The 17,377-nt window shown below is 39.6% G+C and overlaps 1 protein-coding gene across 1 annotated transcript; it reads right to left on the reverse strand.

Moving 5' to 3' along the window:
* Positions 1 to 1,915: 1,915 nt before the first annotated feature.
* Positions 1,916 to 16,680, reverse strand: TTPA (alpha tocopherol transfer protein). The gene is made up of 5 exons (XM_075495721.1): positions 16,486 to 16,680; positions 7,586 to 7,739; positions 6,086 to 6,279; positions 4,332 to 4,442; positions 1,916 to 2,308 (listed from the first exon to the last, which is right to left on the reverse strand). Exons 1-5 carry the CDS (start codon positions 16,678 to 16,680, stop codon positions 2,129 to 2,131), a joined length of 834 nt encoding a protein of 277 aa, XP_075351836.1. The 3' UTR covers positions 1,916 to 2,128.
* Positions 16,681 to 17,377: the final 697 nt, after the last annotated feature.

A 17,377-nucleotide genomic window follows, 5' to 3' on the forward strand; every position in this document is an offset into this window, starting at 1 on the left:
TTTCATAGGAAAAGTTTGAATTTTCCTGTTCACTGAAACACAGTTCATTCCTTTATGCAGTTTACATTCCAGGATTAAAATTGAAGGAGCATAAAATTAAGACAATAGCTTCAGTTCTCCAGTTTGTAAATGATTTGGGACTTGAGTTACACACTTGAAGACCTGCCAGATGCCTGACTACTTAGTTTATTTTCTTATAAAGAAGAATTAGCACTTCACTGAACTCCTCTATTTAAGAAGCTTTTATATCACAAAATAGTTCAATCTGAGAAAAAGAAAGATATATGAAATATATGAATATATGAAAATGTATCTGAAAAATGTTTCTTTAAAGTTAGGCTCCATATCAAAGATATCCTGAAAGAGAAGAATGAAAAATGCACTTGAGGAAATGAGGGAATTGGAAGAAAAAAAATTTTTAAAAGTCCTTGGCAGTTTTGAAAGAATTTTGTATCTGGCATTGACCTTATCACAGTAGAGGAAACTACAACAAACAAGTACTCTATGGGCCTTTCATAGACGTTCCTCTTGCTAATAAAGAATAGCTTCCAACGGCTTTTGTAATAATGCAGTATTAATGATAATCTAAAATACGACATTTCTGATTTAATAGGATAGTCTTCATTTCTCTCCCCTAAGTATATATTAATGTAACATCCCAATGTCCTAAAGATTCCAAAGTAACTGAAGTTAGCATTTCTAGCTACGTGAGAAACAAAGTATTTGTTATGGATTCATTTATATGAAGATTCATGTGGAATGCTTAAATATATAATGCCTATGCAAAGACCCTCTGGCTTATTACAAAACAGAGTTAAAAATTGGGTAAATGAACTCTAGCGGTTGGTGTACTAACCAAGCTTTTAACAAAAAGCTGAGTGAAAAGTAAAATAATGTTTTAGATTATTAAATACTGGGGATTGCAGGATGATACTGCTATGTAATGCAAGTGATAGCTTTTACGCATGCAGTGTTCACATCTGAATCATGTCCCTTAAAAAAAAAAAAAAAACCAAAACTGTTTTCAATAAGTATAGACAGATTTTTTTTTCATTACCTCTACAGAAATAAAGAAGAGGGCTCAACGGAAATTAAAAATCATTTCTTCCAGTGCCCAGCCCAAGATACAGACTGGCAAGTTGCCCATTACCTTTCTGAAAATAAAATGAAGATACCCAGCACCTCCTATGCTGAGGTCCAAAGTGACATACAAGCACCCTTAAGCCACACAACAAATACTGCTAAAGTTCAGATCCACAAAGGATAACCTACTTCATCCTCCAAAACAAATATACTGCAAACAGCTAAGAGCTCTTGGCTTCTGTAGTGCTCTACAGTAGGAATTAAAGGTGATCATAATCTGAGTTGCTTATAGCTCGTCCATAAACAGTATCTGTTTGAAGAAAGAAAATCGGAATTTTCAAGGTTGTTTTGACTCTCTTACTAGTTCCTCCTCCTGATTCATACCATCCTTTGAAGAATAGGTACATGGTGTTTTCCCTATCCTCCTCTATAAAATCTAAACCACAGATTACTGTGTTAATTAGCACAAAAAGGGAAGCTGCACAAGCAGCACAAAGATTAACACAAATGTCTCACTATTGCTGACTAATTTCAATTTGACACAAAGTAACAAAACAGCCATCTTCCCTGAGAATCAATCCAAAAAGCAGCCTCTTTTCACTCATAAATTAGCCTTGCAGTCATACTTCTGCAACAAACTAGTCTACCCCATTCATGTTCTGTTCTTTTTTGTATCCTATCATCTTGACAAGCCAAGATACAAAAGCTAAGCATAAGGTTCTGGACCACATTATTACGGATAAGTTGTCTCCAAAGACTTAACAGGAGCAGTATCGATCTCTGATATCCAATGAACTATTCAGCTTTTTGGCATAGAAGTTAATCAATTACAAACAGTATTGCAAACATGTAGAATTCATTAATCTCTTCAGACGTACATACTGATAGACTCCAGTTAGTATAAAAGTGCAGTCAATATAATACTCAGTGCCCTGCAAAGACATACTGGTTTCATTTACAATAATTTCAAGTTGACATGAAAGATTTCGTATTAAACTTATTTCCACTTCCAGTGTTCAAGAATTGATATAATACTGTAGTGAGGTTATTCCTGGGCAACCAGAGAAATGCTCTGAAGATAATCTGCAGATGCCATTATAAAGTCAGTCCAGTCCTTGGCCAGCTCTTCAATGGAGACTTCCTCCCCCCCATATTCCTGTGGGAGAATGCTGACTGGGAAGTGTTCAGTCAGACTCTGCATGTAGTTATTTCCATGCATATACACCTAAAACAAAATATGAAAAGCATTTACTTGGGTACGAATGCTAGACTACTGAGTGAAAACAGGCAGCAAAGAAACTCAGTGCAAGAGCTGAAGCCACCAGCTTGGTTCAACTAAACAAGCGTACTTGTTCATAATGAGCTCCTTAAATGAAGAAGAAAGTACCACCACATAAGTGAGTTTCCCGTGGGTGCTCAAACACTGTCCTGCTCAGTACCCGCAGCTTGATGAAGCATGGACTACAACCAGAGAACTGCATTTTATGCAGCTGCGAGCACAGGAGCTGAAACTAACTACACCTTGTTCCAGACTGGTTTAGCGACACTGATGAGGGTACACACTACATCCGTACAGCTAAAGTGAGCTAAACCATGGGAAGACTGGGGTTTGGTCTTGTCATGATAGATATCATGTACTTGCTTTTCAGTCATGTCCAAGAAAAGAACAGTGTTTGGCTCCTGGCCATTACTATCTAGTCCTGCCATAGGTATTTAAAAACAACATTATGTAGTATGTATATAGGTTCAGACAGGTGCCAAGGAGGGTATTCAGAAGAATCTCTACCTCCGTCCTTATGTTTCAGTTCCAACTGAAATTAGATCCTGGACTACTCCTCCACTTTAACCCTTGTAATACTGTAGTTTTGGTGCTTCTCTTCTTGCTTTATTGTAGCTATTTTGAAGCCTTGTTCATTACTTCCAGTCACAAACTTTTATAGGGCTCTTATTAACATTTCACAAAAATTTTCTGCAATTATTATTACACAAAGACTACACGAATATGCACTCAAAAGGTAGCTGGCTGCCTTTTATCTAACACTTCCTCATCAGGAAGTAAGATAATGAGTGAATAGTAATTATTCCTATGAAGGCATGGGGAACTGGCCCTTAGAGGTTTTTTTTCCAGATCATACCTGAAACTCTAAGCCAGGAGACAAGCCATCTGCTTCTGTTCCACTCCATGAACTGGGATATCTGGTTTGTTTTCTTTTAGGCCTTTACTGTCCATCTGCCCTCTTTTCTGCTTTTTGAGTTCTAGCCTGAGATATTCTGAGCTGGATCAGGTGTCAGGGGCTTGTTTCACAAGTATTAATGCGAGAGAAGGGCCATGACATCAGGCTGCTGGAACATACTTACTTTTTTTATCATCTTTTCAGAGTGAGGGACTGACTGCCCAAGGCTGGCAGAAACCATCCTGCCTCTCTCCCATAACAAAACACACATGCTAGGAAAAGGGGACTGGCAAATACTCACTAACAGTGACCAGAAAAATCTGGTTCTACCATCCTGGAGTGCAGTGGCTACTGCAAATGCACAAGATCCATGTGCTGAGACAAGGAGGCTTCAGAGTGGGAATAACAATAGACAGTGCTGCTTATTTTGTACCTTAGTCCTGCTGTTAACACTTCACAGTATTTCCTTTTCTGCCAGCTGAAACCTCCAATATTCTTCCTATGCTACAAAACCCAGAATTCTTGGCATGCTTTTGCATCCAAATACAAACAGGGTTTTCAGATTTAAAACTGTAAAACAATTTAAAACAACTAAGAAGCTATTTGGAAAGAAAGTTTGAACTTAAGCCTGACCTATTTGTTATGCATAAATGCCTCTGCAGGTCTTTCAGAACTAAAGAGTTGCCTGCTACTAATTCTGCACAACTCGGAGCATAACATCACTGTTTAGTGACAATTTCTCACTGTCATTCATAGGCAGAGTGTTGGGAGATCCAGGACCTATTTCCTCCTAGTCCTGCAGAAGAATTGCTGTGTGACCTCAAGCAAATCATTTAACCTCTCTGTGTCACAATGGTTTTTATCTTTAGAGTGGTGATAACAGCAACCACTTGCAACTCTCACATTATTGATAACTGCAAATGCTTTACAATCAGATCCTGGAGGCCTGCATGGCACTAACACACAAAAATGATTTATGCTATTCAGTGCTCAGGAGTACCAGATCCTAAGGGAAGTACTGCAGATTGTCATGTAGGGCTTTTGTGGCAGAAAGAAATACTTGTGTGCACTCACCCGTTCTTTTATTTTTTCAGTGAGAAAAGGCTTAATTAGAGCGAAGACTGGGTGGAAGAATAAAGGCTCATTAATCAAGTGGATACCTCGAACTTTTAGTGGAAAGGAATCCTGTCAACATAAATGAAAAACAGCATAAGAAAAAGAAAATAATATTGAAAAGATTCTATTGTTAAGAACAACTTTGTGAAAACTATCTAGTCCATAGGTTAGAGTATTCCTCCTGACCTTGCTAATACCTGCACTTTGGAGTGTTCTTAGTTTACACTGCCCCAACAAAGCTTAGAAAATCACACCTTGTTCCTCCCATTAGAAGGGGGGAAAAAAAAACAACAAAAAACCCAAACAACAAAAAAACAGTATGAGGAGAGGCTATTAAAAAAACCAACCAAACAAGAAAACCCTCACCAAATTACACATAAGTAATGTACACAAAACTTGTGCTCAGCCTTTCCTCAGAGATACAATTCTTCACAGCAGAGATTCTGCTGCTAATTTACCAAAAAGCTATCTAACCATGTGCTTTCATTGGCAATTCACAGCCTGAAGGATAATATGTAACTATATATAAATATAAACCATTGAAGCTACTAACTTTAAGTTAAATAAATTATAAATATAATTTAGAGCCTTGAAATTACTGGGAATTTGCCCAAGCCAGAAGTTCAGCTTTACAACATTACTGTCGTAATCAAAATAAAAATTGTATCTGCTATACAGCCTTTATAATATGAAATACTTCTACTTGCATTCAAGATTCATTTAGAAGTCCCAGACCTTTCCAAGTTAAAAGAAAATATGGCAGTACTCAAAGACAGCACTATGCAACGGGGAAAGTAAAGCTTCCATTCATATCCCAATTGACACTACCTCTGCAACCAGAGGTCTTCTGCTTATAAAAATGGTACTTCTCACAAACAGTTCTCCCCACTAGTAGAGTAGCTCTTCTCACATTATTTCATGCACTCTTCTATGGATTAAAAAACCCAAACCCCACACATTTCTTAAGGGCAACTCCTTTTAGATTTTAATGTATGATAAAGACCTTAAAACTATCAGATTATAGGTTTACTGCATGTTATTATGTGTTATCATATACCTAAAGTGTACCAAATTTGACAGAAAGGAACAAGCCTTAAAGATAGGAAGGTCCCTAGAAGTTTTGTGAAAAATAGGAGGTGAGGTAGGAGTGAGTTGCACAAAATAATGCTCATGTTTGAAGGCAAAAAGCAAGCAGAACATCAACATTATACATTCTGTTGGTAGCAGCTGGATGGTTACGTAGCATCATCCATACTGGTAACAAGTTAGTACTGTCTTGCTCTTAACTACTCTTAGCACATGCTATTTCTCATCTTCTCTGAGTCTCAGGGTAAAAAAGCTTTGAATGTTGAGTTAATGCACAAAAGAATGGAAGAGAGGAGATGAAATGGAATAATGAACACAGATCCTTACAAAACTGGGCTTCATCTGCTCTTACACTCATGAAGTTCCTGTGTTGTAACAGGTCAGAGGAGTTCTTACAAAACATCAGAGGTTAGAGGACATTTACTGCTATACAAGAACAACTTCAAGTCAAATCAAGCACAACCTATGCCTGAGCTATCTGACTTTTAATGGATTTAAGATTTTGTTCTTTCAGGCTGCATAGACTCTAAGAAGGTCTAAGGAAGGAAAATTTACCATAGCTTAGAACAGATGAAAAATTGGGAGTTATAGCAATGAAGAACCACAAAGCAGCATGTCACACTTACTGTGAGCACAGCAGCAATTTTCTTGGCCACTGCTGGACTGATTTGAAATGCATGAGCAAATCGCCACCCTTGAAGATCAAAGATAGCCTTGACTCCATTCCGCTGAGTCTCAATCTCCTTTACAATGAGTTCAGACGTGATAAGACTTACACGGAACACATCGTATGCCGTAAATAACTTGGGATCCCATTGTCCTGAAGAGTAAATAGATTGCACTGCATTACCACAAGGATAGCATATACACCTGTGCTTTTGCTTGTTACTGCTTCTAATGTGCTTCTCAGGAACAAGAAGTAACCAGCAATATCAAAGGTCCTGAAATAAACAGATTTGCCAGTACAGAAGTTATTTTGTGTGCCTGCTCTGTCACTCTCTTTTGAACTCTTTTTGTAGATGGTACCACCTAATGGTAGATAGTTGTAGATGCCACCTAATGTAGTATGTTCCACCTATAGCCGTAGCCTCCAGTACAAGGTTTTGACAGGAACAGCTTAATTCAGTAACAGTCATGTTAGCAGAAACTACAGATCACCAATCCAATCAATTCATATAATTTTTTTTCAGTGCAGTAATTCTGTCAAGATTCTGTGAATCCCACTTGTTTTTCTGAGGCCTGAGCAAAGAATTACACGGGATGAGCCTTAACCCTAGATGAAAGCTTCAGAGAACACGACTTTGCAGAGAGACACATTATTTTCTACTAGACCAGCTGATATTAAAACAATTCTTTAAAAGTTGGCAAAAATAATTTCTCTGTCCAAAACAAGCACAAAGAATACCGTAACACATGATCATTTAACTACATCTTTTAAAAAAGACTTTTGGGAGCGCAGGAAACAACCAGTGTTGTTAGGTAGGGCTCTTTGGCTACATCTAAACAGTGAAAACCCAGTGAACTTCTCATCCACATCTAAACTGAACGTTGGTACATGACTAGTTGTACACCTTTCTTTCTGTTCTCTCTCTCTCTCCTCTGTGCTGCATGTGCACCAGTACCACAATCTTAGCACACGGCTTTGAAAATTTGCATGGAAACAAATAAGTGTTGGGACACTCAGACCCAAATAACCACATACTCTTCCAAGTTTTAGGGTTTTAACCTTAAGATGTTTTTTGATGCAGACAAGAATTCCACTAAAAAGAAAATAAGCTCTTCATAAAGGATTGTACAGCATTAGCCATACCAGTATATAAGTCAAATGACATAACTGTTACAGCTCAATAAACTCACCTTTATATTAATGTAAAGGTACTTCTAACAGGGAACATAAATATGTTACCTTTCTAGTTAAGACATTCTGATATTACCTAATTTTATCAACCCCTGGTGTTGTACCCATAAAATACTCTTATTTTGCTGCTCAAACTGTGATAATTAAAAAAAAAAAATAAAATAAAAAAAAAAAAAACACAACAAAACAAAAAAACCTCACAAAACAAAACAAAAACATCAGAGCCAGAGCCAGGTGTGAAACAAGTGCAAACAATTTTGTCACTCACCAATTCTGTATATTAGAACTTTGCTTCCATGTGGGTCCCTTGATCTCAGGACTCCATGATAGCCAGCATGCAAAAGACCAAGAACAGAAGATGGCTGTAAATCCACACTTATTTCTGGGCATTCAATTCTCCACTTCTGGTAATTCTTCAGTAACTGGAAAAAATAAATGTGGATGACAGATAGCCACCAGGTATTACATGAAGAGCACAGTTAAAAATGTGTTTTCAACATGTGGTCACAGTCAGAGGTTTAATTCATTAAATTAGCTATCAGTTCATTGTGTATTTTAATCAAATCCCTCCTAGTAGTAGAAGGTTGCTATACTGGATCAAATAAGTAAGTTATGATGAATTTAGAATCCTGTCAACTTGTTAATGGACTGCAGTTGTCATTTTGTGTCAGAAAAGAAAACTGGAATATGGAGAAAAAGCCAGTAGTTTCTACATAAAATACATCTAAAAATCAGTTTTCTTACTCAGGTTACATTTAGGATTATTCCATTTGATACTGCGTCAGATTCATTCAGGGCCTGTTGAACCTAGATGTGCAAAATCTTAGAGGAACCTTCCACCTTCACCATCTCACCCCATCCCTGCAAAGTATGGGCCCATTTTGTACACACAGTCATTAATAATTTCAGTTTACTATTTGAAACAGATTTGATCATCAACATATCTAAAGCACATTTTCAAAGTCCCTCCTATCCCTCTGAAATGGCAGAATATAACAATGTAGTGGGTCCATTACTCATTAGACAATTTCGCTCCCCCAGAGCGGAAGTAATGAGAACCTGTTTTGCTGAAACAGAGATCCTGTCCATTACTGGGGACACGATCACCCTGCTTCCTAAGGCTGGAAGGCAGCATCATAAACTAGTATGTCTAAGGCACAGGAAGGGCTGTGCGTTGAAAGGTGATGGCCTAACTCTAAGGAAGAATCAATTAAAGGCATTCCTTTCTAGGTAACATCTCTGTAGAGGAATTACAGGTGATACTGTGAAAGGTCATCTTAGAGATGGATCATGAAAAATTAAGTTGGTGATGCAGTACTTCTCATTTCCAAGTCTAATTACTGTTTCTCCTTTAATATTAATTAAGTGGTGGTGGAGAAAATGAACTGCTATGCCCTGCAACTAAAATTTATTTAAGCTATTTTGCATAGCTAAGTGGGAAGTTATGCAAGACTATCTTCTCGAAAGCTTCCTCTCAATTCACCAACTAAATTCTGCCTCTGCTGTATCACCCATGCTAAGTTCTGTAGCACTGAGTTTGGAGGGTAGAGAGATAACTATGGCAAGTAATTTAGATTTTGTATTAACATTTCCTAAACAGCTACCGTTTAGACTTCTAACCCAAGACCTTCAAAGGAGCTAAGAGAATCAGAATTTTTCAGTACCTTGTTTCACAACAAACTGAAATGTAGGTTTAAATCTTAAAGGTAGCATGCACAGGCTAGCCTTTCAAATTGTTACTATATTTCATCAAACAGCAAAACCCAATCTGATCCTCAGCACAGTTTCACAAATTAAATGTGTTCACCACAATGAAAGCATCAACCAGTCTTTTATTTCCGTTAGTTTATATTAACAGAAATTAATTTTTATTCATTTTTCAATTACTCCACATTTCACACAACATAAATATTAGAGAGAAAAGAACTGTCAGCTCCAACTAAGAAAACAACCTTAAATAAATTACAAAATTCTTGTATCTATGCAAGTATCATTTTCTTCACCATTTTCATAAAAAGAGTGGTCATAAGGAACCTCAGCGGATACTGAATTCTTCCCTTGGAACGTCACAGCATCAGCTATGCTGATGCTTACCTGCAGACTCTTAGAGGGAGACCTGAGACTCACCACCCTGTACCTCATAGCATGCTTATGTTAGATAATTAGTCTTATTTCTCATCCTTCCCTCTACTTTCAAGTTTCTTGTAACATTTTGCATAAAACATATACTTTTTCTTCAGCTTAAGGCTTTTCTATTCAGATGAAGATCTTGAATTATTTTGAAGACCTCTCAAACGAATTGTCATGAGGAAACTATACGGCATTACTGTTTGTCAGCAGAATTTACTTACAAATAGATCATATACTGATCAGAAATTATCTATATCCTTCATGGAAACAGCACCTATAAATATGTATTTATAGTACAAAGATGAAAAAGTCCATCTGCCACGCTAGGATCTCATTTGATTTGGCAATGAGAAAGTTGATAAAAGCCTCTTCCTAAACCATATACCGTAGAAAGAAATACTTAACTATTAGGAGAATTGTACTAGAAGCCTTTTGACTGCATTACATCAGTTCTAGTCGAGGCTAACGTGCAAACAAACAAACAAAAAAGGTTGAGGGGAGAGGGAGTAGGGAAAGTAAGTTAATTTCTGAAATAGAAATTCACTATGATTGCAAAGACAGGCCTGATGAGGTACTCTGATTATCTCACTCTGTTAGTGCTTGACTCTCTACAAAGGGCACTGTTTGAGCAATCCCAAACCACTTTGTGCCAACCAGACAGCACTGTCAACATATTCTTTTCCTTGGTCTTTCCAATACAGACACTTAAACAGCAGCAAAATACAAAAAAGCCCTCAAAACAACTATGCAAACATCTGTAGCTTTGTCATTTCTCCCTTTTCTTCTAAAATCTGTTGTACCACAACTTAATGAACCTAATTAACAATTACATAAATATTTTAAACATCTCTTCAAAGAGCTGCCTGCCAAAACCAAGATGAGAATAAAAATGATACATTCATTCAATACCCTAAAAAATCCTATCTTGTCTGTACAGTTAGTTTCTCATTTTCATGAATATTTACATTTTCTGTGTTGGAAACAACAAGGATTTAAGTTCTGGACCTTTGGAGAAAGGGAATTGTTTTTGCAGCTTGTGACACACTTAAGACCCTTATGGAAGACATAATTTACCTACTGGCAAGTCCATTAAGGAGTAAATATATTTTTGGAATACTTCTGACACCTCTCATGATGTAGGCAAGTGGTACATCTTTTAGACACATAACATGGCTAAGCTCCAAACATACTTCCCTTGGCCAGAAAGCCACGAAGTGCTGAAGAGTTCTCAGATTTTGAAAACCTAATTTAATTACCTGAAATGATTTTGAGCTGAAGTAAAGATTAGCATTAGATAATCTTCCACAGCATCTACAGCTAGTTTTGGGACACATTCTGTACATTTTTACCTATGTAAGCAATACCTTTCTTAGCAGCTGGACATAGTCAAGTCACACACAGCTACTTACATGACTAATCCTTAAACATATAAGGGAATTAAAAAACTAGAAGTGGGTACTTACAGTTTTACTTTACCTTGAAAATTTCTAGTTTAACATTGTTTAAACACAGAAATTCACATGAAATATTTTAAAAATATGAAATTTTTTTTTAGTAAAGACAGCAAGGAAAAACATAAATACGATATATAACAATCAGTCTGGATATAGAAGATGAAGCAACCTAATATCAGGAAAAACAGAAGCATTCATTACCTACTATAAAAAATGGCTCATGTACTTATAACACAAGGAAAACATCTCAACGTATAATTATCTGTGTTTACAAACTGAATAACCTACTTAGCATCTGTTCAGCATCTGAAAATAGATGCAAGATAACTTGATAAATGGGGAAAGCTGGATGAAAAACTCCAGTGTCTGGAGTTAAGCATTAATTAAGAGTTTTTTTCCTGAGGTCTGTTGGGATAGTTCCAGATTTCTGAACATCAGAGATGATAAAGTTACTAATTAATCCAAGATTCATGTGCTACAAAACAAAGAAAAGTGAACTTAGTACTCTACTTAGAATTAAAAGAACTAGAAAACAATGTGCTTGTTACAGAAATCAATGTATTTGTATATGTAAATTAAATATTTTTTCTTGATTAATAACTATTTATATATATTAACAAGGACACTAGACAGAATTAGGCCTCTACTGTGTCAGCAGTTGTACCAATGCACACAATATTTAGGAAAAAAAATGTTTTCTAGTGGCAATCTTTGGAGGAGAAACCAACAGCTCAAACTTTAGAATACAAACACACAGAATCACAGAATCATTTAGGTTGGAAAAGACCTTTAAGATCATCGAGTCCAACCGTAAACCTAACACGACCAAGACCACCACTACACCATGTCCCTAAGCACCTCATCCAAACATCTTTTAAATACTTCCAGGGATGGCAACTCAACCACTTCCCTGGGCAGCCTCTTCCAATGCTTGATAACCCTTTCAGTGAAGTAAAATTTCCTCATATCCAGTCTAAACCTCTCCTGGTGCAACTTGAGACCATTTCCTCTTGTCCTATCACTTGTTACCTGGGAGAAGAGACCAACCCCCACCTCTCTACAACCTCCTTTCAGGTACCTGTAGAGAGCGATAAGGTCTCCCCTCAGCCTCCTTTTCTCCAGGCTAAACAACCCCAGTTCCCTCAGCCGCTCCTCACAGGACTTCTGCTCCAGACCCTTCACCAGCTTCATTGCCCTTCTCTGGACACGCTCCAGCACCTCAGTGTCTTTCTTGTAGTGAGGGGCCCAAAACTGAACACAGTATTTGAGGTGCGGCCTCACCAGTGCCGAGTACAGGGGCACGATCACTTCCCTAGTCCTGCTGGCCACGCTATTTTTGATACAAGCCAGGATGCCATTGGCTTTGTGCATATATATTTTATATATTTTTTAATATATGTGTATAAAGCTACACACAGTATTTAAACATGGTATACACAGACAAAGAATTTAAAATATTTTTATAGAGACATAGAACTTTCCCAATTGAACACGCATTACCTCTTTGCCCGTTGGGAGAAGACTGGCACATGTGTAAGTTGAGGCATTTGGCTTAGCAAAAAGGGAAGACTGGCTAACTGATTTGTGTTTCCTCAACAGTCAGGCCAGAGAGCCCAATAGGGTCTCTTCCATCCTTTTTGAGGAATCCAGTTGTATTGATGGAAGAAAAGCAGCCAAGTAACTGAATTAAACTTGGTATCTGAATGATGTGAATTCACATCATTTGAATGATGTAAAGATCCTCAGAGATAATGCCTGAGACTCGGCAGTATGTTTGAAACTATGGAAAACAATCCTTCTTGTACATCATAGTAATTCTAAGCAACTTATTTGCAGTACAACACACTAGGAAGTCTTGATTCCTCCATAAGTCAAATGCAGGGCAAAGACAAAGTCTGGCTATATACCTTCGTATCAACCAGAACTCCTAAAAGGATCCTAGATATTTAGACAGTTTTGAGTGCCATAAAAACGATGCTTACAAAAGTCTAAGTGGTATGTTATGAAAACATCTCTTGACATAGGGATTCAATGTTGCATTTTTACTGAATTTAAAGATTTTCATTCTTTTCCGCAGAGTATAATCTATTTCAAGTACAAAAAGACAGTATCCCCAAGGCACTGAGAATTAGCCTTATACAAGAGCCGTGGGATGTAATGCAAGGACATAACAAAATGCACTAGGCAAAAAGATTTATGGAAGAAAGGAGATGCTAGTTCTCCACATTTCACTACTGAATCTGAGTGACAGTGGTTTTGATCACAACAATGAACTCAAACATACACACGTAGCTGGTGCATTTAAAGAGGAATATATACACCCATTGCTTTAGCACAATTAATGGAGACCTGTGGCCCTGCTTCTCAGTTTACAGCATATATAGTAGGTGGGTGTATCCGTAGAAATTAATGAGCAAACAGCATGCTCAGCTCAGGTACGAATTTATATCCAGACTAAAATCTTTTGCAGCATTAACATCTGATCCCTACCTATATCTCCCACAGGGATTACAAAGGCACAGAATATGCTGTGATGATATAACACTGTTCTTTCTGAGTGTCAATTTTTGGTAGGTAAGTATTGCCTAGAAGTCTCACAGGACAAAAAAAAATTTCTTATTTATCTATTGAAGGTTTGTTGTATTGTTTGACAGTTATTGTTAGTCTGTGTGAAAAGACTTTCTTTCATTCCTAGAGACAAATGTCTGCCAGTATTTCATGTAGACTGACTTAACACTTTCTTACCAATAACATTCATGCATTTGTAATCCTTTCATCAAAGCTATCTGCTTAACTTCACCTCTTCTTCTGGAGCCTGTACTTAAGTGGTTCGGGTTCATGCATACATCTCCAGCCACTTTCTAAGATAAGGCGCTTGGCCAACTTTAATCCTTCCTGTGATTCAAAATGCAGAAAAAGAATTCTCTTCTAACTTGAGAACAGTCTGTTACTGAGCTTAATTGAATAATGTTTGGCTTTAAAAAATACAGACAGTTCTAGCTCTTCAAGTTCTTCAATTCCAGCTACCTGTTTCAGCAGTGGATTTTCTTCTAGCAGGACATATATCAATAGGTCAGTACTTGGAAGCAAGTCAGGAATTGCCAGTGGAAAAACATTAAAAGATTGCTGTTGGAATGAGTCATCATAAAAGATTCAGAAATGGAATGTCTTGCCACAATCTACCTGATTATTCTTTTCTGAAGCATTTCCAAATGTTGATAAACTGAGATCAGATAAATCTGTGTCAAATATTAACCAGGGATGCATCAATAAACAGTCTGGTCAGTTGCCAGACTCTTGATTCGTATTTAAGGCTAAGTATGAGCCCAGAGTAAGAAAGATGCTTGACAAGAGCTTGAAGAGCTTTGGTTATAAGCATTGACAGAGCCACAGACTTTGATTATCCCTTAGCTGCTCTACAAGTACTATGCAGTAGTACATGGGAGCCCAGTGGGCAAAAAGGGACTGTATCAGCCCGAACTCCAAACTGAGAGGCAACATCAAACCAGGACGGGAGGGAGCGGCCACTGCGTGGACTCATGGCAGGAGGGCTCTGTCTAGGATGAAGTACTAACATAACCTCTGCATGAGGTCAGACTTGGGTTAGATTAATACACATCTTATGACCACCACAGATTTTTGCACAATAATTCTCTTGGGCTTTAATATACCAATTGCAGATAAACACATTCCTTTAAAAAAAGAAGTGCTTCTTTTCTTCTTCCCATGCTGTAAGAGAAGTAACCTAGAACTCAGTGTCAGCTGGTATGTGAAAGATTAAGTGCAAGCAGCTACAGCATTTGGAGACCTGAAATTCTAAATGGAAAGGTTAAACGCAGGTGGTTTTTGAACAGCAGAATCTCTTAGTTCTAAGAAAGGTCCAAACAAGAAATGTAGAAACTTAGCAGCCTGTGGAGACTCAAATTCTGAAAAGATTCTAAAAAGACTTAATTTTTCCAAAACAGGTGCCCAGCCCTAGAGGGCTGATTCTGAAGAAGAGTATAGGAAATTTGCTACTTCGTAGACTCCATCTCTAAACCTAGTTTAGATTCCACACTCTTGGAAATTAGTCCTACCTACAAGACATCTCACAATTAATCACACGAAAGTGCAGAAATGTATGGGCCAAATTCTGAAGTGCAACTGTCCTGTCTACAGGATTATCAATAACAACCAATTGCAATGCAATTAGGAGTGCATATTTAGGAGCGTACATTGTCTTCATTAAGCCCTACTTTTTGAAACCAAGTTTATAGAAAAACAAAACAGCTTTTGTTGGAAAAGAAAAAAAGGCATGGTCCTACAATTGTTAATGCATGCCTGATAGAAACCATCTCATGAACTTCAAGCAAAGTAAGATCCATAAATATCCAAAGGAATCTGACTTGACTTGCTAGTTCTTCCGATGAGGAGGAAAGGTTTAAAGCTGTCACGCAAGTCTTACGAGCCAAATGAAAAGAACACAAAATGTAACTTTTAAAGCTATTTGTGATCAAGGGCTTAACTTAATTTCACACATTCTTGTTTAGCTACCCTGATCCTGCAATATATTCATATGCAAACAGTCTTCTCTTATGGTAACGAAACTTGGAAAAGCTACAGTGCAGAGAAGTCAGAAACTAAAAGGTGAGGTTTGTTGGGCAATGCTATGTCATCAACATAAAATTCCACTAAAACACAGTTTCCAGTTGGCACAAGCGAATAAATGCTTTTGCCCTGGGAAGATTTAGAAATACTTCCTGTTCAGAAGGGTTAGTGGTTGTCAATCTTTCTGTAAAAAAAGAAACAATTAATAAAATTTGTACCTTTGGATATTAAAAACACGCAGGTGCTGTCTGTATGGCAGAGCCATACAAACAGCCCAGAAAGTAACAAAAGTTACCAAAGCCTGAAACGAGTGTTGTAAATGACTAAACTCCAAGACAAAAGAAGTTTTTACTCACAGCTTTATGTTACAGTAATTATAAAACTGTAGTGAAATTAGTAACATTACTAGCAACTAGTAATCTGAGCCTGATAAGCATGATAAGGATGTCCCTTAAAGGAGACTGTTTCCTGATCAGAGTTGTGACCTTACCACATTTCCCATAACCTCTACGTTACGTGACCACACCATGCTTACCGTAACCTTTACGTTACCTCATTGAGACCGCACAGAGCTAGCCACGATACTGCACGTTCATATGGCGCCAGGCTGAAGACACGCGTGACAAGCAATTAGTTACACCCTGAAACTCCCTGCTTGGCCTTGGCCGACCCCAGCTCACCCACCCGACACCTGCGCCTGCTTCTCGGCCCCCCAACCTCCCCGCAGCCCTCGTGCCTCGGCATCCCCTGCGCCTGAGGCGAGACCCCGGAGGCGGCGGCGCCGCGGGGTGCGAGACCGCTGGGCCTGCGGGACCCCGCTCCGCCGGCGGGCGGCTGGGACGCCCCCGGGCCGGGCCCGGCTGGCTGACAGCCGCCGCGGGCGCTCTCCACACAGAGGGAGAGGCTGTCGCCCTCTCCTCGCCCTCAGCGGATGGCGGGAGCCCCACAGCCCCGCGGGGGGCCGCCGGCGGCGCCCGCTGCCCCCGGCCCTCCTTACCCTCCAGGCCAGGTCCAGGTGGAAGTCTCGGGCGCGCAGGAACCTCACCAGGAAGGCGTCGGCGAGGGGCTGCGGCCAGCGCTGGCCAGGCTCTGCCTCCGCCCGCCGCCGCAGCTCGGCCACGGCGCTGCGCACCCGCGGCGAGTGGTCGGGCAGGTCGTTCAAGCGCTCCGCGCCCGGCGGCCCCTGCGACATCCCGCCGCCGCCGGCCGGCTCTGAGGCGACGGCCGCGCTCGGCCCCGCCGCCTCGCTGGTCCCATTGGAAACCGAGCCGCGGCGGAGCCCTGCCGGGCTGCCTCCGCCCCCGGTGGGGCTTAACCCCTGAGCACCCTCCCGGGCCGGAGGGGTAAAGGGGAGGAGGCAGGTGTGCCGCGGTCCCAGCCGGCCCGGCTGCGACGGTTGATCTTTTGGGGTTGTCTTTTTCATTTTTATGGACTTTACCAGTTTTTAGAATTTTACGCTTTAAGCCCATTTCTTGTTTTCCGCTTGCAGCTCCGAAAAGGAGCTGTGCCTGCTCCTCCCCGGAGGGAGAGGTGCGGCCCCGCGGCGCTGGTGCCCGGGCGGGGGCAGGAGGTGCCCGCACCGCCCGGGGCAGGCCGGCCATCCCGGCCCCCTGAAAACCGCTAAGGGTGGTGGCCTGCCTTTTAGGCGAAAATAATCCATCTTCAGATATTAAATGGCAAAAAGCTGCAACCTCACTGCAGCTGCGAACTGCTGTGCAAAGGAGAGATCGGTGTTGGCGGAAAACCGCCTTGGAGCATTAACATGAATATGCAGTAATAGAAATACATCTACTCTGCCTGGAGAAAGGATGGTGAAATTGAATTCAACTTTAGTCCAACTTTGCTGCCCAGCAGTGAGTTCAATTATTGAAGGTGAAGAGTTCATTCCT

Source organism: Mycteria americana, chromosome 2 (genome assembly GCF_035582795.1).
Source record: "Mycteria americana isolate JAX WOST 10 ecotype Jacksonville Zoo and Gardens chromosome 2, USCA_MyAme_1.0, whole genome shotgun sequence".
NCBI classification, from domain to species: Eukaryota; Metazoa; Chordata; class Aves; order Ciconiiformes; family Ciconiidae; genus Mycteria; species Mycteria americana.